At 41.2% G+C, this 27,471-nt stretch overlaps 1 protein-coding gene across 1 annotated transcript; it reads right to left on the minus strand.

The window, feature by feature from the left end:
- Positions 1 to 350: 350 nt before the first annotated feature.
- On the minus strand, positions 351 to 27,113 carry SUDS3 (SDS3 homolog, SIN3A corepressor complex component). The gene is made up of 12 exons (XM_064466745.1): positions 26,860 to 27,113; positions 24,407 to 24,476; positions 23,366 to 23,421; positions 22,899 to 22,970; positions 20,233 to 20,252; positions 19,499 to 19,655; positions 16,166 to 16,261; positions 14,146 to 14,207; positions 13,217 to 13,238; positions 12,357 to 12,462; positions 8,144 to 8,228; positions 351 to 4,720 (listed from the first exon to the last, which is right to left on the minus strand). The coding sequence occupies exons 1-12, from the start codon at positions 27,029 to 27,031 to the stop codon at positions 4,622 to 4,624; spliced, it is 1,017 nt and encodes a 338-aa protein (XP_064322815.1). The 5' UTR covers positions 27,032 to 27,113; the 3' UTR covers positions 351 to 4,621.
- Positions 27,114 to 27,471: the final 358 nt, after the last annotated feature.

The raw sequence follows: 27,471 nt of genomic DNA on the forward strand, positions 1-27,471 counted from the left end.
GTTATAAAGCCCTAAAAGTGACTGGCTTTGCTCAAAGCATTGCTATTTTAGAATCAAAGGCTTCAGTAACTCTTCCTGTGCTGCTGTTCAGCATCTCGTTTATACGAAGGGAGTTCAGACCCCCACCCTGCACTGAAAAATATTTTGCATTTATGTCTTCTGTCACCTAAATGTTATTTAAATTTTGGTCCCAGGGTACAAGGTTTCTCTGAGCCACCTTCCCCCTCCACCTATTTCTTAACATCTCATTGGAGGGGAAGAAAAAACACCCAAATCTTTTGTGGGTGGGTGGTTGTTTTTTTTTTGGTTTGGTCCCCCCCTCCTTGGTCAAGTAATATAAACCCAAACAGTTCTTTTACACATATTTATTAACTAAACTGAAATATTTTCCAGAAAAGCATTCTTGCATCAAAAGGAATCTAAATAGCAGCATTTGCTCCATTGTAAAGAAATAGGTACTTAAAGTATTACAAGATATATCGGCATCTCAAAAGTTTGAGCTGACAGTAAGTGTTAAAGGTGTTTCCCAACTTCAGCAAAACATTAAAATAGTGGAATTCTTTAACTGTATGAAACGAAGTTTCAGTGAAAACGGGATCATACAAAAATGGAAATATTCTTTTGTTTTCAAAATACTCCAAATTATATTAAACTTTAGGTTTAGAGTTGGACAAACTAAAACTGGTACCAGCAAACCTCAGACATGCATTCAGATTTTCTTAATCGTTTAGCATTTGCTATTTGTTTCTGTGGAACAAGAACCCAAAAGGTGTTTTAATTTTTCTTTTTCTGAAAGAGGAAGAACCTCAGTTACTCACAAGGGTCACATTCATTTCTTGCTCTTTTAGGCTTTATTTTCGCAAGTTCCCCTGAAATGTACAAAAAAATTGCAAACAAGACTTCTGTCATTAAATCGCTTTGTCTCTTTACAAAATTCCAGACAAAGCCCACGAGCTAAAAAAAGATAATTCCTTTCATTAGCATTCGTCCCAGGAAAAAGCCTCCTTTGAAACCTTTCGGTGAGCATGATGTCAAAAAGCCACTGGCAGTCAGTTCACTGGTTTGCCTTCCCGACCATTTGAACATCTAACGGGGCGTGGGGGGGGGTGGGTGGGAGCCTTTTTATTTTGCACTTGATCAACATCACAGCCCGCTTCTCAGGGGGAAAAGCACAACAAAACTGTTCAATATGAGTCAACAGCCAAGTATAATTTAACCCTCAATAAAAGCCTATTTTTGGCAGAAAGTTCACCTTTCTTTAAAATTACTATAAGGAGTTAAAACTATTTCTTCAATCTCCTTTAAATGCTGTTCGTAATGAGGATTAAGTCTTTTCATAACTGTAGCAAAGCCATTTCTGTTCACTGAGGGTTCGAATTCTTCAAAAGACTGATGTCAGCCAGGCAAATAGCAGATAGAAAAGCCAATTTTCTTTTAGAATTTACGCAAGACCTTGTCCATCTCGAGTAACTTGTTTCTTCTTCCAACCAGCAGCAGGAAATCTTCATTTCCACAGCTGATGTCTATACTCTTGATCTCCACATGCCTCATCCTTGCCACAACACATTTTGAGCATCCTAGGATTAAAAATGTACTGCTTCCCTCAGCGCACAATAAGGCACTGCATTTTTATCATTTCCAGCCTTGTAAATGGCACAGGCCATTACAGAACAGCCCGCTTGAAAAAACATGATACAATATTCATATGCTTTGTTAGAGGAGACAGATCTACTTTTTATGGTGATCAACTAAGGCAAAAGACTTTCATTTCATTAAAATTAAGAAACTAAGGATGAAGTAACCTTAAAACAAAAATACCTTCAGTGTAGCACTTAAATTTGAGCAGAGGGCTACAAGCCCACACTTAGGACTCTCAAAAGCAGAAATTATAGTGAAAAGTTTGATCCAGGGGCACTGGGGACTGGCAATGGGCAAGGAACTCTGACAGAAAGGAGCTGTACAAACCTCATACATCCTTCCCGGAGATCCAAGATCGGCGTGAAAGAGTAGAGTAAGCGTTTGAGATCAAGCTTTGACAACTTCCACGCTGAAGCTCTGCCCCTGGTCAGGACCAGCTTGTGTAACCCATCTCCCCAGTCAATACTACGTACACGAAAACGCCCTCCCCCTGACTGCTCACTGTCCTCATCCCTTCGTAGCTTCTTTCCTCCCACTACGGCCTGCAGTCCGAGGCTACGCCCCTCCATTACCTGCAACAACACAAGGTGACTCCTTGTAACGGTCCATTTCTCAGCACCGCAGAGTGTCCGCAGTGGGGTTACAGAAGAGGGAGACAGTGGAACAGTCCCACAGGTATTTGCTTCCAGAAGACTATTCAAATTCTCATCAGGGTGTGAACTAGATGTGTGTCCCACGCCATCACACCCCCCTCGCCCCCCCGCAACAAAAGACCACCGCTGATGGAAAGACAGGCTTTTGGCTGCGAGAGAGCTATTCTTTCCCCAATTCTGCCAAAGAACAGGGATGGTGAGCAGATGTTGTTGATTCAGATTAAGATGTTGTGTCAATGCTACATAATTTAAGCTTACACAATGCACACCTATACCATGCCTGCCTCTCAGAGGGCTGCTGCACTTCCACACTTCTACCAATACCTTTAAAATTACCCCAGAAGAGACAACATCACAGCAGCGGAGAGATCACCTGCTGTTAGCAGGTTGGCAAGATATCTCCCCAAAATTGAACCAAAGCTCCCAGCTATTTCCACAAACATATATATTGATAAAATGATATAGGTAGGAAACAAATCCTGCTATTTACTTAGCACTTTTTATTATAAGAACTACGATGTTCATTTTAAGGCTCAGTGACAAATCCTGTTTGGTACATCATCACCTTATTAAAAACCTGTCACATGTGCAGAGAATGCTAAGTTACATTAAGTATGCTGTTAACTTGACACAATCCAGCCTGCTGCTTTCCACCTGACTGCAACGTGCGAAGATGGCACATTTTCAAGGGGTGGGAAACAGACACCCCCTCCTTTCCTCGCCAAGGCTCCAGAACCAGTTGAAACTCTAAACACAGTAAAAACAGGTAAAGTATCTCGGCCACAAAGGCAACACATCAGAAACTCAGCCATAACACTCCACTCTAGATCCAGGTACGTACACCAGTTACTGGGATACGATTGCCACCCAACTGCAAGTAAGGAAAAGAAATAGAAACAGTAATTTAAAATACTCCATTTATCCAGATACGAAAGAAAGGCTAGACTGATGCTGAACAAGGCGGCAGTTCAAAAGCAAAAACAAACGATGCCTCAGAGTGACAGATATTCATAAAGGCAGAAATTACAACAATTTTTCGTCCAGTAATCAAAAAGAGCACAAAGTTCTTTTGCACAGAAGGCAAAGATCTGACAGCATTGCCAGTGCACTGCGTAGTTCCTGCCAGTGCAGTCACACATGGTATCGGTGGTTTCAGCCATCAGCAAAAGACTGGGAATAATGAAGGAACGCCAGACTCAGATTTTAAACATCTTGGAAGGGAATGTATTAATATCACCACGTGAGCATCTTCACTTGTGCTATTGGAGGGCAGATGTAGAAACCCGGTGTTATCTCCAGTAATTAAAACACCCTTCAAAGGCAAACCTTTGCATGACATTTTAGGGAATGAAGGTTTTGGCTACACACTAAAAGGATGTCATTGCTGCTTTCTACTCTGTACCAGGCTTCTTTGGAAGATACAACAGACCCAGTATCTCCTGTCAGCAGGATTACAGCATGACCTGTTACTCTAAGTGTCAGTAAAGAAAATGAAATTTACCTTTCATCTCTCTACACGTGTGAGCGCTTATACATATAGTTCACATAGTCTTGCTACCTGCAAAGTCCAGTTAACGAATCCTTTGGTTTGTACTCATCCACCTATTTCAGGAAATTACTTCAGCAAATAGATGTACTCTTTGCTTGCTCATTGAAGGGCTTTTTAATGTGAAGAGAACCGGCAGCTTCTGATTAACCACAACAGACTGCTTAACTACATTACAGTCAACTGGATTTTCAGCAATTTCTAAGCTGTTCACACTTCCCTAAAGAGAAGCCTTAGCGCTCAAGTCTTTAAACAGTTCATCCAACAAAGCTGATGTCATATACCAGGTATTGCAGACGCATCTCTGGGCTGCACCTGAGCGCTGGCAAGGTTAATCTCCTTTTGCCCAACATCCCGAGCCTTGCAGGAAAACAAAACCAAGAACAATGAATAATGTCAGGTCTTGACAAGCAAAGCTTCTTCCATTGGTCTGATTCAAAACATAAATGTTACGTTGTTTTCAACATACGAGTCCCATCTACGCACCATGAAACAACGATGAAAAAGTATGATGCCAAGTCTTCTTAAATAGTCACCCAAAATACAAAGCATACAGAAGCTTGATGCAAAATCCAGAAATAGTCCAGGGCAGGGCTTGGGTATCACTAAAGATTTAAGGACTACTGGGGATTATGTGGCCAGCCACAAACTGTCTCGTAGGAGGTCATAGCAGTGTTCTCTGCTGCTAAGATGAGTGAACAGACTGCCATTCCCCATCAGAGGTTTATCTATTGGTTAAAAAAAAAAAAAAGGAAAAAAAAAGAGCCCAAGGAAGAGCATACAGTCATGCAGCTGATCGTCGACGAATCACAAAAACACCTCGCTGCAGCTGTCCCAGATAGATTCTCATCTTTGTGCTGTCACTGGTTTTCCTCACCCAGATCTGCATGAAAGTAAAAAAAGAAAGGGGCAGGGAGATATATTGGGGAGAAAAAGGGAAAACCCACAGTAAGCAATACACAGACAAATAAGTCCAGGTATTCTTATTGCCAGATCCGAACATCTCTGTTACTCGGGTTGCACAGATGATTTAGCTTAAGCCCTTCTCCCTCCCCACATTAGGCATTTGCAACCTGAGCAGAAAATGAAATAAGGTTTCTAGCTTTACCACCCTAAATTCCTGCTCAAAACAGTCATTGAGAAAAATTAATCTTTCCAAGCATCATCAGGAAAGCAAGTTTCCTTCTGCTACAGTTCGCAACAGAACCCTGGAGTTAAGCTTTACCTAATCAAGAATAAGTCTCCCTAGATCCACAGGTCATAAAATTATCTATCGTGGGATTTGCCCAGACAAGTAGCTATTAGTCATATGAAAAGCTTATTCTGATTTTGTTCAGTGAGGCATTTCTCACAACGTAATAGAAAAATTGTATCTGAAGATAAAAGGGCCTCTTTTTTAAACACCTGCATGGAAGAATTCACATAACTTGCCGATAGTCTGTAGGTTTCAAAGGACAAATTGCTTCCATGGAGGCAGCCACGCAGAATTTTTAAAAAATAAAAATCACTGTCAAGAAGTTTAGACCCAAATACCTCTACTTTAAAAATCAAATCTGAGCAAAACTCCTCTGCATTTTATCACTCTAGCGCATTTAAACATATTCACATAAATGCATGGAAAATAAGAGTTATCCAGCTCTCTGTACTAGAGTGTTTCAGGACACAAGTCCAACATTGCCTACTGCAAAGGACTATAAAGTTAGTGTTGGCAGGCGATTTATCCAAAACTTTTTTTTTTAGATACCATATTAGCTACAGGCCTGGCATGGTAGATTGATTTAACTCTATTTTAACTATAAATTGACTTTACTAGCAGAAGCCCTCAATATAAAATAAATTTAATATTTGCCTGCATTTGTACTGCAGTTATTTCTCAAGAGAAATTACAATCCACCTTCACTGATAATCATCTCTCCACTGCAACATTTCCAAGAGTTTGGTAGGTTTTACTGACCACAAGAATTCTTAAATCTACAAACTCTGAGCAACTGTACGGAACAAACATGTACAGTTTTACATTCTATCACAGTATGACGGAATGGTATATTTGTTTTGCTAAATTTAACTACTTGGTTAAGCTCCATTTGGAGGAAAACTAAAATTCAGTTTTAAGTGACCACAACAGTGAAATTACGTACTAACACTGAAATGTGCCACACAGTTCAGAAAAATAAAAGCACCGAGACATTCTGAACTTAAAATTGATGTTTTAGACATACAGTGTATTTTGCAAGCAGAAGATAACATCTATTAATTCTAAAGAACTGAAGGAGATGGTGAATAGAAACAAAAGCCATCTCTGAATTTCTTTTATTCCTAGACTGTAGAAGAAAAATAAGCTTCCTCCTTTTTCCAAATTCCAGCAAATGGAGATTGCTGAATAAACCCATGGGAATTGAAAAAAGAACAAAACAAAAACTTCCCTGCACGTACGGAAGAGTTCGTTGTTGTTAAAAGGCAAATGACTGAATCGGTTCCGTGCACTCGGCCAGTGATTTCTACCAATGCGGTATTTGATGTACAGTTTCCAAGGAAATCACATCAAGAGTACTAGAAATATATTCTGTTTAGATCTAAACACATCACCAGGTCTTAAATAATTTGGGCCTGGGAAAATATGTTTGGTTTGGGTTTTTTTTAAGGGAGATCATCACAGCTCAGACTCTGTTGGAGACGCCCATAGCCAATTACTAAATTTAAACTCAGTTTAAGAAAACTGAGTTAGACCTTCATCTGAACAAAGATGCCTCTGATACACTGGTAACTACCTCCTTTCCCCAGCCACAAGAAGGGAACCGTATGCCACATTATCCCTGACGTTTCTTAGTTAAGTCTTTTCGCTTTGAGCATTAATGGAAACGCTGGTGGGGAGGCACGCTGTGCAAGTGTTTGCAGTAAAGTTCCTTTGAATAACTTGGACTTCCTTTAGAAATGCTACCAACTTTTGACTCCAGTCTACAATTAGAGACCTCAAATCTTGGTCTGCCTTCCAGCTTCTAAATTCAGGCAGGACCCAGTAAGATCATAGTTTGGCAACCATGCTTTTGAGCATGTGATGAAACCCGAGTCGTGCACGTTGTACTCCTAAAAGAACACCTTCTCACTTCAGTATTCTGTTCAGTATTTATCTCTCTTGGCTTTATATCAATGTAACGAACCATCGCAGCACAAACAACTGCCATGCATTCTCCCCAGCCTCTCTCAAAAAACCCCACAAAACTAAAATGAAACCTATTTTATCACTTTAAAGTGGTATTCATACACTTATAATTAAGGAATTGCATTTCCTTCACATTTCAGGTAAGATGCTCCCAAAGTATTGAGTTTTTATGTAGTAAGTTAACAGTAACAACTTTAATCAAATTAGCAGTACTATATTTTTAACACATCCATTAGCACACTACTACTACTTTATCTAAATAACTAACCATTGAGCATAACAACTGTTATTGCAAGGAGAACAGTTGTGATACAAAGCATATCCCATATGTAACTCATTTTGTTGAAAATAAAATATTTTCCCTTAGCTGCCAAAACAAATTAAAGTTACTTTACTGGCTGATTGAAGAGAAGTGCATTCAAGGCTATCATTTCTTTCCTTGAAGTGTCTGGAATCTGCCAGCAAAGAGCAAACTGCTCCCTTTGCCCAGCTGATGCACTGCTCAAGCACTAAGCTTATTTTGCAGCAAGATTCCCATCAATCTTCGGCACACACGCCTCTTCACCTGCTTCCCTAAGCCTTAATCATTAGCCACAAGGAAATTGGCTCAGACAAATGACTCACCTGCTCTGTCTCCCAAGTAGGTGATGAATGCTGCCAGCTTACTTCACAACACACATACTCGGATTAGCAGGAAGAATATTTTCCCCTTATAACAATTAAATTTGGTGACAAAAGTTTTCCCTCGTCCTCTTCTGGATTCCCAATGGGATTTTTCTTTTTTAGTTTTGCATTAACAATAACTGCATGTATGTTCTTGAAATAATGGAAGTGGAACACATGAATGTAGTGCCAATGAGATGCAACAGGTCAGTTCTCCCCATTTTACCTGCCTGCCAAACTACTACTTGCAAGATATAGGACCATTCTTTAGAGACACAGCAAGTGTCTTCCCATCTCACATCTATCTCAAGAAGAGATCTCTCAACTCAGTTTTATCTTGGATTCAGCTTCTTTAGACGCTAGACAACTACATATTTTCTGAAAGTAATACTGATTATTTCAGTCCTTACTAGACGGCCATCTACCTGCCCACGCTGACCCGCCGCTTTCCCCACTCCCATGGAAAACAAAGCAGCCCATTACCTCATTGGCACCCACAGAACTGATCACACAGCTGATCTTAGTGTTCTCTTTAGACTCCAGGTAAATAGCCTGGCTCTTGTGGTACCTGCAAAAATTAAAAGAAAAAAAAAAAAAAAGAGAAACACATGAAACCACTCGCTGTCCAAAGACTGAGAAAAGAAACAGTAGTAAGACTGATAAAGCTAGGATTCTACAAGCATTTGGATAGAGTAATATGAAGTCTCCCCACACCACTTTCCCCATCTTAACCAACACAAGGCGGGGTCTGATTCTACAAACACACACTTGGCATTTACATGATGCTTTGGAATGCATGAAGCTCGCTCAATTAATTCAATTCTGTAACAGATTACTGGGAAGAGATTTTCCTATCTGAAAGAGGGAGGGGCAGAGCACCAAGCCACAAGACAGGACAACACTGATTGACAACAAGCCCGTGTTTCAGGGATTCAAACTCGCCTTTCACATTTCAGACCCAGGATGGATTTTAGAATGCAGCTCCATATTATGCCTGATAAAACATGACGGAGCAAGTTATTCATATTACCCAGTACAAAATTACTAGTGCACCACCACCAAAAGTGAATTGTACTCCATCTGTGCAGTCTATGTATAGTTTAAACAGACACTTCAAATTTCTAGTACTGTCTTATTTTGTGAAAATATCCAAGTTGGTAAGTGATGGGTAACAGCCGCTGCAAGAAGCTGTATACACTTGCCACAAGGAGGCCATGGCTAAGCATATCCATTTTTTGCCCGTTTTAGATCATATATAGCATGACTAAAATATTTCTTAGTGCATTTTGTATAAAACAAAGTAAAAACTTTGAAATTCATATCTCTGCATTGCTTGATTTCATGGTCTTTCCTTCTTCGCAGACCACATTTCTGGTAAATGCTGCAGAGCGTGCTAGACAAAACTCCCCAGTTTCTGTTTATTCTACTTCGGAGAGTTCCGTACGCAGAACTAATTGTACAGAAACAGATTACCTGTAAGGAAATAATCTTAATCAGGACAGCACCAAAATGCTTTATAGTTATGAAAGCATAACTATTTCCACCTTTACCCTAATCACGATATGCTTCATATTTAATTCGGCAATCCAAGCCGCAGGCGCCCTGCACAGAGATTCTCTCAGCACCTACTCAGTATGCAACTCCCTGCAGTCTGATTGGCCAATAGCCATTTGTCAAAATGCATGGATTCGCATAATCTTTACAGTTATTTCTACAATAACCATACTGTAAATATGGCAGCCTTCCATAGTTTATTCCATAGTCTCTTCCTTTTGGCTCACGTACTCAGAATTTTCACACTGCTTGCCAGTACCAAGAACAACAGCGTCAGCTTTCAGTCTTCCAAACATATGAATTACTAATGGCCTGGGGAAGGTAATAAAAAACAGAAAACCCTCAAATTCTGCAACCTTTACACCCTTGTGCCCAACCATTATTCCTTCCCCCTCATTTTAACAGAAAGGACATCAATGGGTTCTAGGGCAATGTAATAGCAGCAACAATCTGAGCCAAAAAATCACAGTTTAGTGAGCTCAGGTGATCGTTAAAATTGATATAAAGGAACAGTATAAGCTACTACAAACTAGACCTCAATAAGATAAGACCAGCAGTGTCCTACCATGCCGTGCTGTGAGTGCTTAAGCAGGAAGAATTGATGATCTTGATACAATGAGTGCACAAGCCTCCACGTGCAGAAGATACCACTGCAAATGACAGCTCTCAAGTGATATCTGTGCCTGCACAGATAATGAAACAATTTTTCCACTCTAGCATGTTTCTTCCAATTTTTGATTATCAGTGAATTCCAAAGCTAATGGCACATATGAAACTGGCTCCAGTCCCTGGATTTCACATCCCAAGTTACATCCATCAGTAAATCTATGTTAAATGTGCACAGAAAAGGTAAGCTAACACGTTAGTTCAGCACTTTCTCATCGAAGAGTTGTCTGAACTGTCTCATGCTCCGTGAACACAGACAGGTCAGCTGAAGGCATAGTAGCCTGGTACATCTCAATTGCATGTTCACATCTCAGCCTTTTGCCAAGTTTATAAGCCCACAGGAAAAAAGAGGGGTGGGACCAAGGAAAACACTTCAGATGAAAAGTGCGACGGAATTTAAGTTAGCTTTCAAGAGGAGAAAAGTGCCAAACAACTCTTCCTTTTGCAGTAGGTAAAATACACCGCAACACTGACAAGTGAGGCAAGCAGAAGTAATTCCAGTTTCTGCTGCAAAATATTTTCCTGGAAGGCCAAGATTTTCAACTGCATCTCCACCAGAAAACTGAAAGAAATCACCCTGCATTATTGTATGCAGTCACAGCAAAAAGATGGTTGTTTTACAGTGATACATATTGTAGGATCCGATGGGGCGCATGGATCAAACTGACCAAGGACAAAACACTTAAGTCTAATTCCACATCCATCTGATATTCCCTAAACAAAGTCTCCACTTCAGAGATATGCTTGTGAAATGTCTCTGCAAGACCTTAGGGAGTCCATTACTAGCCCTAAACATTCACTGTTTTGAGATAATGGTCCTTCATGGCTGCTGTCAGGAAACAGAGAAATAGTCACTCCTGAGCTGTCAGTTTTATTCTTTCTGATGCACGCCAGCAGCTACAGCCTTAATACACCTTAGAAAAAAAATCACCCTCCCGCTATCAAGAGTTACTTCATTATTTTAAAATACCAGCTACTTTGCACAAGTACTATTACTATCAATCAAAAAAATCTAAGCAGAATTATTACAGCCAAAAAATGTAAAATACTTCTCTTAAAACAGCATAAGAACAAGGAAGACAGGAAAGGCAACTGCTAGAATTCCTGACAGTGAGACCCCCATAACAATTGAGTTCAGCAAGATGAAAATGTCTATTAGTGATTTATGTCCCAACTAGATACCTTTCAGAGAGAGCTGATGCTTTTGAGAAATTCATCTGGGCTCACTGAAGCTCTCCCAAGTTTATAATCAGTGGGAACTCGGGAGCTTTACTGACAGATTCCTCCAGATTCCATCTTTCCTTTTTTTTTTCTTTACTTACGCAACACTTTACAGTATTCCACATGCTTAAAAATTCTGAAGAACAGTTTACTTATCCAAATATATCCCAGAGAACCGTCACTTTACACAAAAAAAAATTACGAAGGCAAAAAAAAGAACTTCATGAATTTGTGAAGTGACAAGTAGCCTGTTCAGCTCATGTCTGCTTTGTGCCTCACGGAAGTCTAAGCTCCAGGCAGCAGCTTTTATCAGAGTTGTATACACTGAACCCTCAAAACTTCAATGTCAGAAGACGAGCAGAAGGAAAAACTGACCAACTGCGCAAGACGGCTGTTGTGTAGAAAACAAGCTTCACACCTATCATTTTCCGTGATTATAATTACAACCTTGGCACTTGGTGTTTTGAGCCACCAGAACACCAAAGTTGACTACAAATAAGCCTACGAATTGCAAATTGCTGTCTGCTCAAGGAGTATTATAATGCCCCCTTGATTATCCGGTTTTGCATGTCTCACGGATTAAGTTTAAGACCTACTAAGATTTCCCTGAAAAATTTAATGTTTTATTTTCGTTTTGTGAGGCTTGCACAGCTACGTGCCCCTAAAACTTAACAATGCTAAATCCAATCCGCAGTTCTGAAGTTGCTTCTTCCCATGCGGGTTTGATCTTTAAACGTTATTTGGATTTATTAGAAACATTTTTCATTCTGCTCAGCTGGTGCACATTTCTTCTGCCACCTCGTGGAACCACGGGCTAGCATTCTACAAAACTGAACACCAGGGCTGTGCATACTGCCGCCAACGCGGCACCTGCAATCACAGTATCTGTACGCTAGCTGACCGGCTGCGCAGCTACACCACGCTGCGTCTGCTGGTGGCTCGCTTACTTAACGTCAGCTTTGACAAAAATGTTTCCCAAGTGTCACAGTGTGCACTACTGACTCCATGGAAAAGATTTAAATCTCCTTTTATTCAAGCCAACAGTTACTCCTGAAAGTCTATGAAGTCTAAACGCTCCATTATCACTTCTGATTTACCGAAGTCGCAACGATTAGCCCTTGGAAGAAGTGGCTAACCTCTGCCCCAAACCATTTTGTCCTCAAATTCTTTTATCAAAGCAATTTCTATCTGCAGTCTCTGTCTCCTCACTACACAAGGCTCAGACAGATTAAAACAGAAATTTACCGGGACTTACCATCTCTTATCATAGTAGAGTTTTCCATCTTCTATCCGGGCTTCAAACCGCTGTGCTGGAGACTCTGCTGGTGTAGCTGGGAGGTGTTCGGGAGAGGAGGGAGAGGCTGAGAACAGGAGAGAGACCGTGTTTAGGACCAGCACATGGCCACTACACATCTGACTGCAGAATTGCAATTAATAAGGTCATATTAAGCAGAAATAATAAGCACAGAAAGCTACAAACTCGAATTTCCATCAGAAAACTCTTCTCTATCGGGACGAATAATTCAACCTCTGCTTTGAGTATATAAATTATAATAGTCACTGAACTATAACATTTATCTGAAAAAATTTTGACAGGTAGTTTTGATGGATATCAATTTTGATGGATTGTATGTCCTTGATTTTCTTTTCATTCTAATCTATAGTAAAGTAGTTAAATAGGTGAGAATTACATAGGCAGGTTAGTACCACTCTGTCTTGAAATAAAGCGTACAGACACATCTAGAGACCTGAAGGCATAGAACTGTATGTTCTAAATCCCAACATCTACCTGACAAGCAAGCAAGCTGCCCAGACGCATCTGAAGACAACAGAAAAACCTCTTCATACAGTTAGGTTGTCCCATGCCCAAATGTTTCAGCCACCAAAGATGGATACGCCTCCCTTCCCATCCCTGACAAACTTCGTAACAGGTGACGAGACACCACACAGCGCCCATTCACCACAGTAGCTACACAAAGAACAGCAATTACACAGTCAAAACAATTATACAGCCAAATTACACAGTCAGCAATTGTACAGTCAAAATTCTACAGTATAACTCTCTGTTCAAAACAGCATGACTATGAACAAGTTCCAATGCAACTGTTAACTCACCTGGTCTCTTGGGTGATTTAAGCTACATGGGAAGAGCACAAAGAAGCATTAGAGATCTGACATGAGTCATAGAAGTCTGCAGTAATAGTTTCAGTCTTACTTTCCATACTCTAAATTGTTCTTTAAGTGTTAAGTGGTGTAACACATAACCAGAACAGCATGCTATGAACAGCCTAAGGTGCAGATAATCAGTACCATGATACAAAAGGTCTACAAACTGAACTTCGGAGCATACAGATAAACCACTAAAACAAGTCAAAACCAAACCCATCTAACACACTATATTTCTGATTATGAGCCAACATTTCTCAGGGTACATGAAATACAGGTGATAAATCATTAGAGACACCTCAACAGCTGACACAAAAATATGCTCCACTACCATCCTCAAAATCCTCAACGAGCAGCCTCAATTATAAGAATTAGGTAAGGCTTAAAGTGTTTAGCAAAAAAGCAATAGGTTAATCAAATCTAGAAAAACTATAAGCATGCACACTGCATCCTATCCAGTTTCCTGAAGTATCATGACAGTGGGGAGGACAAAAAAACCTAACCCAACCCTAAGAAATACCACCGCACCCCAGGCGTAAATCAGAGGCTGCCTGTGATCTCTCAGAAAGATGCGTTCACATCTGCTCAGTCGTGTGGAGGAAGAATGAAACTCCTTAAGATAGCTCATCTCTTGGTTCAGAGAAAGGTAACATTTTTAGATGACAGCCATTTTAATTAGGTTAATTAAACCTATTAAAAATAAAAGGGAGAAGATACCATCTTGCTAAATCTTTTGTGTTACTTCAGAAAGTCTACTGGGATGAAACAGTTCCATGTCTCAAAAAGGGAACATAAAACAGAGAGCTCTCTTCTCTTCAGGGGAAAGCATTAGCTTTCTCTTTAAAACCAAGAAATACAAATAAAGCAATAATCCCTACCTTATTCAGTGTTCTCAGGTCCTCCATTATTTGCTCATCAGTCAACAAATAATTTAGCTGAGGTATTCAGAATTAAGGTTCCCATAAGCTCTTGACAATCAAGGCTAAAAATTAAAGGTCAACGACATTTCACTTGACTAAAGTATGCCAAAAGGCTTCTGCAAAGTTACATAAGATTTTAATAAGTGTCATACTTGAGCTTTTTTTCTCATATGAATTAATACAGGTCCATCTCCACAGAGCCTCATATTTAGCAGCAAATAGAGTACAAAATCATTTTAACTTATTCAGACATAACCATCAACAAAAAACCTTGAGTGCATTGATATTTACCTCATGGAGGCATCAAGCACTAGCGTTTACAGAAACGCGACATGAAAAAAACACTGAAGAGAACAATCTGGGAGCTGAAATACAACAGACTTGCTTCAGATTTCATGCAATGAAGCCAAATCCCACCCAAACCTTGGAAAGGAAACTCATTATTTTGTAACTCAGCAAGCAGGAAGAGAGACAGGGAGAAGAGGGGAAAGCCCCACAAAAAACCTGACCAACCAAACAAAAAACCACCACACACCAGAAAATAAAGCCAGAGGCACAAAACACATCCCTGTGTGGATGAGGATAAGTAAGAGCCTATCATGCGCCTGAAAACAAAAACAAAGTCTCAGAACACAGAAGTTAGTGTATTTTAGTCTTGTTAGAGCTCCGCTGTCCTTTCGTGTAGTTTCACAATCGCACCTTCCTACTTCCCTTTTCTACTCCTCCTCTGTCATTTCCACACAAGGAGAACTTCAGTACACAGAAGGAAAACGATACCCAAAGCAGTGGACCCTCTCTCCAGCTTTAGTCTACAGCGTTTCTTCAAACCAGCTGTTAAGTCAAAAGTATTGAAAGTATTAAACTTGTTAACAACTGCTAGGCTGCATTTTAAGGATTTTGGTTCTGATGGACGTTAATCCTCCCCACAGTGAGGAAAGAGAGTTTCATAGAGTTTCATGGCTGCTGTATCATGCTCAATTAGTAGGGTTATGTTCACTATGAAACTCATTTATTTTGGATGAGATGGGGCACTAAGAGATTTCCCCCCCCGCAAAGTGAACAGAATCTCCAACCACAAAGAGGTTAATTAAAACTGGAGATGCTTGTGACCATCCCACATGAGCTCTAGTAGTTCAAGGTTTGATATTGTCCTCAGAAAATGTGAGTCAGAAGTTGTAAGTAAGGTTTTTTTTAATCTGATTTAAGCCATACAAGTTTGGAATCTAATAATAAGCCTCTGCAAAGCAAATATCATTGTCTTCCTTTCCAGGTGAATTTAATATACAAACAGAAAGAGTGCCTATCACCAGAGGAGCTAAAAACATATTTCAGATGCCAAGGTGCATTTTAATTATAAGAAACATGCAACAAGACAGAAGAGAATGATTACATATACATGTTTTTCTCTCCCTCTCATGATATATAAAAACAAGATGGATTTTAATCTTTTTTTTATTCAGAGAACAAATCTAGCACTCCTTGCTTTCGCTATGCATCTCTCTGGATTAGGTATCGGAAGCCGTTATCAGAAGTGGAAAAACTAGTTTGATATGACAAATATGATCTTTCTGGCAAATGTTTTGTCACATCTTGAAATGAGAAAAGCTTTGGCTCATGTAAAAAGCCATTTACTATCTATGGAATCAATTACCTCAGCATTTATATGTAATGTTCTTTTAAAGCTTTTCCTTTGTGAAAAAAATTGCCTGAAGAATTCCAACTGTTCTCGCTGACAAAAAATAATCAAGTTATCTCACAACACTGTGAAGTTTAAGTTAGGAGTCTGAGCCTCCAAGGACTGGTTGTGTTTATTAGTTTATCACACATTATACCTGACAAATTGTACTTCAGTATTTCCTAGATTAAAATCTGATCCTAGCACCTCATTTCATTTTCCTTCCCGTACAAAACAGGACAGATGCAGGTACCACGCTGGCCTCAAATGCAATAGCCCTCCAATGACTCTTTAAAAGGATATCAGGGGCAGGTTTCCTCCTCTTGTCTGGGATCGGAACTGGATCATTTGGTCGCCTCCTCAGTTTCCTTGTCATAATAGGCTTCACTTCCATTGAATCTGTAGAGTAATGAAGTTGAAGAGCTGATAAGACCAGGAGGGAAAGGAGTAAGAAGCAGCAGCTTTCTACACAGGGCACAAGGAAAATAATTCAATTTTCTGTATGAAAGAGGAAAGATTTTTTTTGTGATAGCTTCCAGCATCCAAGCTGGAAATGCTGGCAGTGAGTACAAGTTCCCTTTCACATCAGGTCACTGTTCAGTATCAGCAATGCCATGGTTCCAGCTTTTGTGGGCTCAAAGTGGCACAGTTCAATTGGGGGCATTTTACAGCTCCTTCAGGAATAGATAACAAGCACAATGATGCTGCAAGGATTCAGGCAAATTTATTTAATGCTAACACTATCTGCTTTTGAACAGATCATTTAAAAGACAAAGTTCATGGAGTTCTTTGCTAACAAAACTTGGATAGTTAATAGCATGTAAACAACAGCTATAAATCAATTGCTCTTTCTTGTCTTCAAGTTGGAAAAACAACTTCGTCAAAGGAGTGCGGATAATTAGTGCATTCAAGACTGATCAAATCTGCTGGAGTAATTTTAAACACAAATAGTATTTAAATTCAGATTATCTAAAAATGCTTCAAATTATGATTAATTAAATGAACATAATTAATAAATGCAAAGCAGCAGCTGACAGGAAATAAACTGTACTATATGCACTGGGGAAAAAGAAAAAAGTCTGTTTAGAAGTGGAACACAAGTCTCATCACCAAGTAATTACCTGAAACTATGGTTTGTCCAAATGTCTCACCGGCAGTCTTAACTGACCTACTTGACTCAAACTCTCATAAATCATTGTTTAATTTATGAAGATATCTTGAACTGGCAACCAAGAGACTGAATCTTAAATGCTGAACACGCTGTCCCACCTCCCCTTCTATGTGCTGGGAATTATTTGCTCACTTCTAAGCACACCTGAATCCTAGGTAGCACTTAACTCTACGAAGCCTCTTTGGCTCCCTCTAGAAGTTAAAACCTTCAGCAGCTACGCATGTTCAAAAAGACACCAAATTACTTTTCTCTGTATCTCAAGGGTGAACGAGGATGACCAGGCTGCACATCAAGGGAACAAATATTATGATAAAAGCTTTAAAAAAAAAAAAAGAAGTGCCACCCACTGCGTGTGTGCCAAAGGAAACCTTATCTCTAGGGTTCAAAGCTGAATTGGAAAACCACTGAACATTAATAGCCTTGCAGACACTAAAACTAACTTACTGTGTTGAAGGTAAGCCATTCTTATTTCTTAAGACCAATTTACAAAAGCCTCAGAAGGGGGGTTTGAAGCACTTAAGGCAATATGCAGCCACGTGGAGAAGGCTTTTTCTCCTTTTTAAAAATCAGTTTCAAATGAGTTGTCAGTTATCTATATTGCTTAAGAAGCAAATTAGGCAGAGATCAATTTCCTTCTCTTTATCTTAGCATCCCATACCTTAAAATTGTGACAAGTCAGCTGAAAGTCAGCACCAAACAAGTTTTCAAAAAAAAAAAGTCTACATTTAAACATTTAAAGAACTTTAAGATTCTCAAGAGATTCATGAAAACTTTATAAAGGAAGTTTTGAACACCAGCTAAAGCACCACATATTTAACCTGAAACAGTTTTGCATGAGGCTTATAGTTAAGAACGACACTATCCAATGCTCCAGAACAGGGGGCAACTGTTGCAACCTAATGAAAACGCAGCACTCACAGACAAGCCTCTTCATCAGGACGCTAACTTGCAGCCTTGCATACACTGAACTTCCATAGGTTTTAAAAAACATTGAGTGCATATAAGTTCCAGTATTCTTATTTCTTTAGCCTCCAGCAGACATTCACAACAAAATCTGTTACTTCTAAAGAAATCACATTGCACTGCTGTTAGTCGGGAAATAAGGGAGGGCTAACAGGCACGGAGTGGATCTCTTCTCCACAGTTACTTACGTGCCTTTTTCTAGAGTTGTGTTTGATGAAACAGCTCATCTCTTCAGGACACACAACAATGGGAGGACACATTTCCCTGAAGACGATTAAACTGGTTCCCAAATCAGACTGCTAGATACTTCTTACCCCCTCCTCACTCTCCCTTTAACTCTGCAAATCCAAACCCTGATCTTAACAGCTGTCCCACTGATAGAGAAATTGGATTCCTTCAGACTCCTAGAACACTGGCCTACAGATTTCCAAAGGTAAGATCTAGTTGGATCCTGATCCACTAATGAAAATCTGCTCACAAGATTAGGGCTGTATCCCAGCTTAGTAGTGAACAGGCACAGGCATAGGATAACAACAGGAAAGTTTAGTCTGATCATACAAACTGTGCCTTAGCCTTGATTTCACAATTAATAATAAATAAATAAAAGACATCAGAGAAACAGCATAGCTCAAGCTGTTTTCCAGACCAGATTAGCCCTAGCAGTTTGTACAAAGCCAAGAGCACTCTTGAATATGTCCAAACAGGTTTTAATTCCTGCTTCTGAATGCTAATTAAATGATTAGCTTACATAACTTATGTAGATACTATACAAGAAAGATATAAAAGGTCTAACTCGCAGACAGGCCTCAGCAACACAACCAACATTATCTGTCCAAAAAGTGAGGGAGCTGCTCTTAAAGAGAACCAAATGAGACTTTTGGTTCAGTATCACAGCAACACAATTTGTGAAGGAGGCTAATTACCCCTCTGCTTGGCTCCACTGCGTCAATTACTGCAAAGAGCATTGCCAAGGCACCAAGGGTGCCGACTGGTCTCATGAAAGGAAGCTGTCCATTTTCCAGAGTCTGGACACAAATGGAGCTCACAAATGTATTTTTCTGGCTTTACCTAGTATATTTCAACCTTTACTGTTCGCCTTTCTTCAACTTCTTGACCACCTATTACTGGAGAAATGAAAGGACACTGGTTACAATCTGACACTGCTGGTTCAGTCAATATTATGGCATATCTCAGTAGTTTTATTGCCAGATCACAGGAACTAAAGAAACCCCTTTCCCTGGATATAAGAAAGCCTACCCACTCTGCTGCTTCACTGGCGCTATTTTGATTCACCTGTTAGTAATTCAGGTCACTGAATTTTATTACAAACTGCTTTCTCGATTAAAAGACTGGCAATTTGTGTTCTACATCTGTGGCATTAGGAAAGCTTTAAAGCCTTCACACTAGCTGTCTGTATAAACCAGCATTGCTACCTTTATACCTTTTTTCTAAGCAGTAAAAGAGTGGATAAGAGAAATGACAGATGCCTATCTTGTTTTTACCTCCTGTTAATTCCATGGTTAGCTTTTCATTCTCAATCATCTTCTTTTTCTCTTCCAACTCTGCAATCAAATTTTCCTTAAGCTCAATTTTCTTATCTTCAAACTCCTTTGCTGCTGCCTTCTTTTCCTTGACATAATTTTTTTCCACCTGATCTGTCTAATGCAAACCAAAAGAACAAAAAGGTTAACTAAGGAACCAATGACCGAAGTTAATGATATCACAACGGCTGCTTTCAGCTGCTGTACGGATTCGATTTTCAGTTCAAAGCTGTAGCCAGTTCTAAAGATTATCAATATTCATAATCAACAGAAAACCATCTAAAAATGACTAAGTAAGCATTACTATATTGGCAAAAGAATGAATTGTTTTTAAAAAAACATTTTAACATTGCATACCATATCAAGCCTCTAGCAGAGAGCTCTTCAGATTTATAAGCAGCACCATCACTTACCACCTTAAACAAGCCTTTTAAACAAGCCAAATGCACAGCGAGCACACAGCAGCCCAAGAGCAAATACTTCTTTTAATTCTATTTTAATGACAAAGTCCAGAGGTTACTAGAGTAATACCAACAGTGGGCTGTACTACATCTCAAGTGTGACAATGCTAGCTAGAGGAAGAAAATTTCTTTAAGCCTTCTGGGAGAACAAGCGCAAGTACTAGCTGATGAAACAGGAGGTTTGTTCCTCTTCCATCTAGTTAATATATATTTTTATAAATTAAGAGTACTTACTTCCAGCTGGAGGAACAGTTCTGAAAGAGAAGAAAGTCTTAATTTATTATCTTCAAAGATATACTAAATGACTTCCCAAACATTTTAAGTCATTGAATATTGCAGCCAAGAGAAGCAGTGAACTAAATAGCATACATACTCATCCAAACTCTACTCTCACTTTGCGGTTTTATGCTGAAAATATAGCAGCTATGAAAAAATTCCATAAAAATATATTGTGAACGGAAGTTTTCTATAGATTGTCAAGCAGATTTGCAAAGCCTACACAGTAGTATTCCATACTATTCAGTTCAGCTACTATTCCCAGCAGCACTATGCATGTAGCCCATCTTTCTCCCAGTTTAATTACAATCAACAAATACTAGATACAAACTTCCCAGACAGAAGCTTGAAGCATGTGGCTAAATGTAATACTGGTAAAAATTCACAGTTTAAGCCATCTTTATGAATTTCAGCAATGGCTGGTTCAGAAATAATTCTGCAATTGTTAGAAGAGTCATCTACTCAACCCACACGTGTCTGATTTCAGGCTGTTTATGCCTGAGAAAATAAGCAAGGAAGCTGTTATGTATCACTGAAGCTTCAGTTCACGGCAATGATTAGTTCAAGTCAGACCTATGGATGAGGCAAGTGGATTTTTGGGTGTTGAGCAGTCCTGCTACTGATGTTTGTGCAATTCCTCGCAACTTGAAATTAAGCAGGACGGGACCCTTCTTGTGCTTCCTGGAGGGCGTAATGCCTGAAACAAAGCTTTTACTCAAAGTAGCGCCCAGAAAAGCCAACCAAGGCACCTGATCAGTCCTCAAGTCACCACACGTCACCAGCTTGTTCAGCTTTGGCAATACTTGAAATGGTAAAGACTTCTGCAAAGTTCACAGGCTTCAAATGTGTTTCAGAGAAGACTGTAGCAGCAACACTGTGCTTTTTTAAAAAATTATTTTAAAAAACAACAAAACAGAAACCAAAGATATTAATGGCCCAATTAAAAAAAAAACCTATCAAACCTTTTGTTTGCAAAGGGCTCTACCAATTAAACATAAAAGTGGTATTATGGAGGTAATCAAATACAGGTAAATCTAAACTGTTGCTTTATTATCTGTGAATTCTCAAAAAAAACCCCAAAACCTCAATATGGGAAGGATAAACTTAAAAGACCATCCTTCCTGTAGCACTAGGCAGTTGGGTTTTTTTAATAAAATTGAAAGTTATCACCATCTGCCCTCGTGTGGAAGAAATATGTTGCTGCAGCACTGGTCTTTGCCAGCCAGAAATACAAGTTTGCAGTTAGCCCTAATTTTATCAAAACAGCCCAATATTACTAGAATGCAGCTCTAGTGTGCATGAAATTCATCTCAGAAGACAGGTTCCTGTTAAGAATCCTTTCAGTACTTAAAGGGGGACCATAGGAAAGATGGGGACAATGGTTTTAGCAAGGCCTGTTGTGACAAGACAGGTGGTCATGGTTTTAAACTAAAAGAGGGTAGATTAAACAAAGAGGGTAGATTTAGAGCAGATCTAAGGAAGAAACGTTTTACAACAAGGTTGGTGAAACAATGGAACAGGTAGCCCAGAGAGGTTGCCGAGGCCCCATGCCTAGAGACATTCAAGGTCAGGTTGGACGGGGCTCTGAGCAGCCTGATCTAGCTGAAGATGTCCCTGCTCACTGCAGGGGGTTGGACTGCATGACCGTCAAAGGTCTCTTCCAACCCAAACCATTCTATGATTCTAACAAGAAGTAGTTCAATTCACTTCTCCTTAAGCAAATCCATGACCACCCCAATCACTTTTAGAAAGATAGAACTTCTACTGTTCAAAGGTTGGAGTATGTTAGCCATCATACAGCTGCCACTGCCTCTCTGTCATATTTCCCAGAGTAACAGCCCAGGCATTACAGGATTCATCGCACTTTCCTAAAGGAAGAACAGCTACATTCCCTATTTCCACATAACAGCTTCTATTAAAAGCCCTGCTTCAGCATCCAAGGTAAGAACCTACTGGAAAGAGAACAAGAACAAGGGAGGGCAAGCAAATGGATCTGATTTCCAAGGAATTTCTCTGCAGTAACACAATAAAGGCTACCCAGAAGGGCAGAGAGCTAGGCACTTTAAAAATTAACTTGGGCCTTTGCTCCTGAAACAGAGCACCAGAAGACAAAGTACAGGCAGCCCTTTTGCTGTCACAGCTACAGAGAAGAGCTTCAGCAGCAAACCCTCTGTATTCATTTGTTCCAGGGCACAAAATAGATCTTTGGGAAACCATGTGGTCCTAACTTTCCATTTCTGCAAACTGAAAGGAACAGCGCACCTGAAGCTTTCAGAGAAGTTGCCAAAGCAGGAGACTGTAGGTTAGGCACGGTGCCAGATAAAAGTGAAACAGTTTTTTTACTTGAGCTTTTTCACATGAATGAAGACTAGAACTGTTCATTGTTTAGTAAAACAGTCAGCAAGCAATGTTGATGAAGGAAAAAAAATTAAAGAAAATCAAGATAGACCCCATCATGCTTCATGCACTCTCAAAAAAACCTACTCTATACCCTCAGAAGCAGAAAAACCCTTTGCTCCAGCAAGTTCCACTTCTTTAAAGGACAGAATTACCATTGTTTTTCTTCAGGTGTTACAGAAAACATTAATTTAAGCTGTATGCAGCATCTTAGGGACTCAGCTTACCTGCATTCCGTATCCTTTCTTTATACTGCTGGTCCAACTTTTTCATTCTTTTCTGATATTCCTGAAGAGTACCTAGTTGAAACAAATTGTGGATTCCCACTAGAATTTTATTTTTGACAAGTATTGCATTTCTCAAGGAGCCATACACCACTTGAAACACAAATACTAATATCCAAAATCAGAAAAGTACAGTTCTAGTTTGCTTATTTTGATAAGCACGTTCCCTGTTTTTTCAGAAAGCCAGCTACCCCTTTTCAGAAATGCTTTAGTACACAGCAGCTTAACCTCAAGTGTTTAGAGGGAAAGAGGATGGGAAGCAGCTGACATTTTTCACTAAGCAGCATGACTGAGAGCCACCATTCAGTGAAGGATGCTGCTTACATCTTTCAAAACCCTCATCCTTCTGTGACCTTTGAAAAGTGCTGAAAATTGTTTAGAGAAAAAAAGCTACCCCCTTCAAAGCTTACCTTCCTGCAACTGCTGTAATTGCCTCTTCAGAGACGCCAGTTTGTCCTGATACATCCTGCAAAGACAGAGAGCGCGCAATGTTACTTTGAAGAATAAACATACCTAAATAATGGTGAAAAAATGGTCTAAGTTACATGTTTAAGCAGAATTAAAAACTTTTCAGAAGAACTTCAGGAAACAAACAAAGAACAACTAAAAGAAAATTATTCAAATGAAAGGTTATCATTCTGTTTAAAAACCCTGCCACCCTGTTGGTTTTTATACTGCACCCAAACCAATTATTTTGGAAACAGTTCAGGGTAAAGTAGGATTATTTTTTTTTTCAAATGCAGAAATCTAAAGTGACATTTAGATCTACAGACACCTGAAACTTTACAAGAGAATCATTCTGCCACTTTGTTAAGCCTTAATATTTGTGTATTAGTTCCCTACTTATAAAACAGAAGGTATTTCCTCATGTAGAGCTTGACACTACAAAACCCCAAAGTCTATTCCTGGTGCTGTTGCAAACTTGCATTTCCTTGCTCATCTATCTGTGGTTTAATACAGGCCAAGACTTCCTGAACTGTATAAAAACATGTGTCTCCAGTAAGCAAGAACACAAAATACTGCAAATACACCTAAACATCATGGGAACCTATTTCAAGATTCCAAAAAGCCCATCTTCTTGGACGGGACTAGCATTCTATTGTTTAAGGGGTTTTAAGAGGTATCTTGCTTGGCTTGTATAAAGTAGATCCTTTATTTTGTTTGAAGGATCTGTCTGCAGTGGGATTCATTTGCAGCAAAACTTGTCTGCTCCCAGAAACTCATACCTATTTCTTTGTTCAAAACAGCAGCAGCGCTTTGTTTCTTGAATACATATAGAATAGAGAAAGTCACCGAGGAGAAAAGAAATGCAAGTATTCAGAATCTTTACCTATTACATTGGGCTAGGCACTTAAAAACCCCAATTTTGGCCCAAAACATTGCAAAGTTTTATTAAAAAAAACCTAATAAACAGAACATTACCTTACTCTTGATTAGAATGGGTTACTTACTGTTCTTTCATTTCTACAAAGTCCTCTTCCTCATGTTTTGCCAGGTCAGTTTCACTGGCATCCTCAGTGTCTAAGTGAGGTAAAGAATGACTAGTTAAAACTAGAGAAGTATTTAACCCTCCCCCCAAAACAGTAAATTATTTAAAAAAACAAAGAAACAATCACACACACACCCCCAAACCTCAGGCAATTTAACCTCAAGTAATACAACCAGATATAGGCCTCTGGAGAGATGAATTCAGAAGTGAAATGAACCATCTCATCTCTTTCCTGCAACTGCAAGTTAACCCATTAGTTTTGCAATGAAGCTTACATCAAGTCTAAACAACTCCCAACTTCAGTTACTCTGGTAATTTCTTCCCAGTTTAAGATAACAGGTTCTACATTAACCCTCACGTATACAAAGGTGAGACAGAAACAACCTAAAGACTTGACATTTCACAGGCTTCTTCCTATAGTTCCGCCCATGCCGTAACACACTGTATGGGAGACAATGACTGAAACAGCTGTAACTGGTTCTGCATCTTGACCTGAAACACTCCAAAATGAAACTACCATGACTAGGTGCTGTTAGGGTTGACCAAAGGTCTCGCTAAAGATAACGAAGTTACTTGCTGCGGTCTGGACTTCTCAGCTACACCTTGCACAGGAGTACTTCAACATTTATACGTAGCAAAGACCAGCACTACCATAAGATAGCCCCAATTTCATTAACAGATAATATAAACTACGAACAAGTTAAACCAGCACGGGACTGCTAGTTTTCTGCTATGCCTTTTCAGGCTTTTATTTATAAGACAAGGGTAGCTAAGAATGAATTACCTCTCCTTCTGAAGGGGAGGTCAGGCAGGGTACAGCCGTAACACCTAAACTACAGCTCCATTCCCTACGTACGGACAGGAGGCACCAGTCCCTCAATCAAACCTTTCTCAGATTTTCCTTAAAACTATGATCAAACACTTTAAACTTACATGTATTAAGCTAAAACTCAATACACCAAAGATAAAACAAAAAGTTTTAACTGAAGGATGTCTAGGTCACCATAAAGGATCTTCCGTACTCAGTTTGCCTGTGCGCAGCCACGGAGAGCCACATGCTGACCAGTACGCTGTCATCCTTTGTAAGGATCTACAGGTTTGGCTCCGGCACCTCACTCATGAACATACCAGATGTGACGGAGGATTCTGGCTGACAGAACAACAGGCACTCTCAAAGGGTCATTCTTCATCTCCCTTATATGTTTGTTGAATCCTACACCCCATAATATTCTGGGTTTTACTTCCATTTCTTCTTGTCCACTGCTTTCCTGGTTCTTCTACAAAACCCCTCCTTCCTCTCACAGCCTCCTGCACCCCCTTACTTTTGTCCACACTTTCTCCTACCTTAATTGCCTCTTCCCCCTTCATGTGACAGAAATATAACCAAGCTCCACACACCAGATGTCTCCACTACTTTTACCCTGTTGTCCCCACGCTCAATCCCACCTCCTTAGTGCTCTCTCCTTATCACCAAATCATTTAAGGTTGGGAAAGACCTCTAAGATCATCAAGTCCAACTGTCACCCCAACACCCCCAGGCCTCCCAAACCATGTCCCCAGGTGCCATGTCTACATGTTGTTTGAACCCCCCCAGGGGTGGTGACTCCCCCACCTCTCTGGGCAGCCTGGTCCGAGGCCTGACCACCCTTGCAGTAAAGACAATGTCCCTAATATCCAACCTAAACTTAGCCAGCACAGCTTGAGGCCATCTCCTCTTGTCCTATCGCTTGTTCCTTGGGAGCAGAGACCGACCCCCCCCTCACTCCAGCCCCTCTCAGGCAGCTGCAGGGAGTGAGAAGGGCTCCCCTCAGCCCCCCCTTCTCCAGGCTAAACCCCCCCAGCCCCCTCAGCCGCCCCCCAGCACACTTGTGCTCCAGACCCTGCCCCAGCCCCGCTGCCCCTCTCTGGACACGCTCCAGCCCCTCAAGGCCCTTCTTGTCCCGAGGGGCCCAAACCTGAGCCCAGCATTCGAGGTGGGGCCTCCCCAGGGCCGAGCACAGGGGCCCCATCCCTGCCCTGCCCCTGCTGGCCTTCTCCCGGCCCCTCCTGCGCCCTTCTCTCGCTGCCTCTCCTTCACCTGGGAAGCCACTTCAGTTCCACCTCTCAGCTTTGCTTTTTTCCCTGCACAGGGAACCCCAGCAATCTAACAGGCCCTTGTCTTCTTCGCGTTTTCTTGTTGCTCCAGACCACTTCTCCACCAAACCCTACCCAAACCTTTCCTCCCCAAAAGCCCTCCTCCTCCCCCGCGAACCTCTCCGCAGCAGCCCCTCTCCTAAAGCCCCCGTCCCGGTGGGAGCCACCCCGCCCACCCCCAGGACTCTGCTTCTCCCCCCGCACCCTCCCGGGGCACCAAATCCCTCCCGGGACAACGACTCCCCCCAGCCCCACTCGTCTCCCGCCCGCCCTGCCACCGACCCTCATCGGAGTCCCGGGCCCGAGCGCTCCGCTCGCCGTCTTCCTCCTCGGCGCTCTCCAGCTCCTCCTCCTCGTAGTACTCGGGGCCGGGGGGCATGGCAGCGGCGGCGGCGGGCGCCCCAGGCGGGGCAGGGGCGGGCGGCGTGGCGGACACCAGCCCGGCCGCGCTCATAGCGACGGGACGCAGCCGCCGTGGGCCCGCGCCTCCGCCCGGCAACGCCGCCGGGACCCGCGCCGCCACTTCCGCTTCCGGAGCGCCGCGCCGGCCAAGGCGGCGGGCACCTAACGGGGGCCGGAAAGGGGGCGGAGACGAGCGACTGCCGCGGGTTCGAGTCCCGGCCCCGCCAGCGGTCCGCACCAGGACTTAAACCGTTGCCTGTGCCTGCTGCGGGCTTTCTCTGCCAGACTGGGTTCTTCGAGGGGTTTAGGGGGGAAGGGGCTTTGCCTGGACCTCCAGAAACCGGTAGCTTTTTGCTACCGGGATGGTCCCATCTGCCACAGAAGGGCCACGATTGTGCCACTGTACTGGGCACTGGGGAGGCCCCACCTCGAATCCTGTGTTCAGTTTTGGGCCCCACAGCACAAGGCCCTGGAGGGGCTGGAGCGTGTCCA

This window comes from Phalacrocorax carbo, chromosome 15 (assembly GCF_963921805.1).
Source record: "Phalacrocorax carbo chromosome 15, bPhaCar2.1, whole genome shotgun sequence".
Lineage (NCBI taxonomy): Eukaryota > Metazoa > Chordata > Aves > Suliformes > Phalacrocoracidae > Phalacrocorax > Phalacrocorax carbo.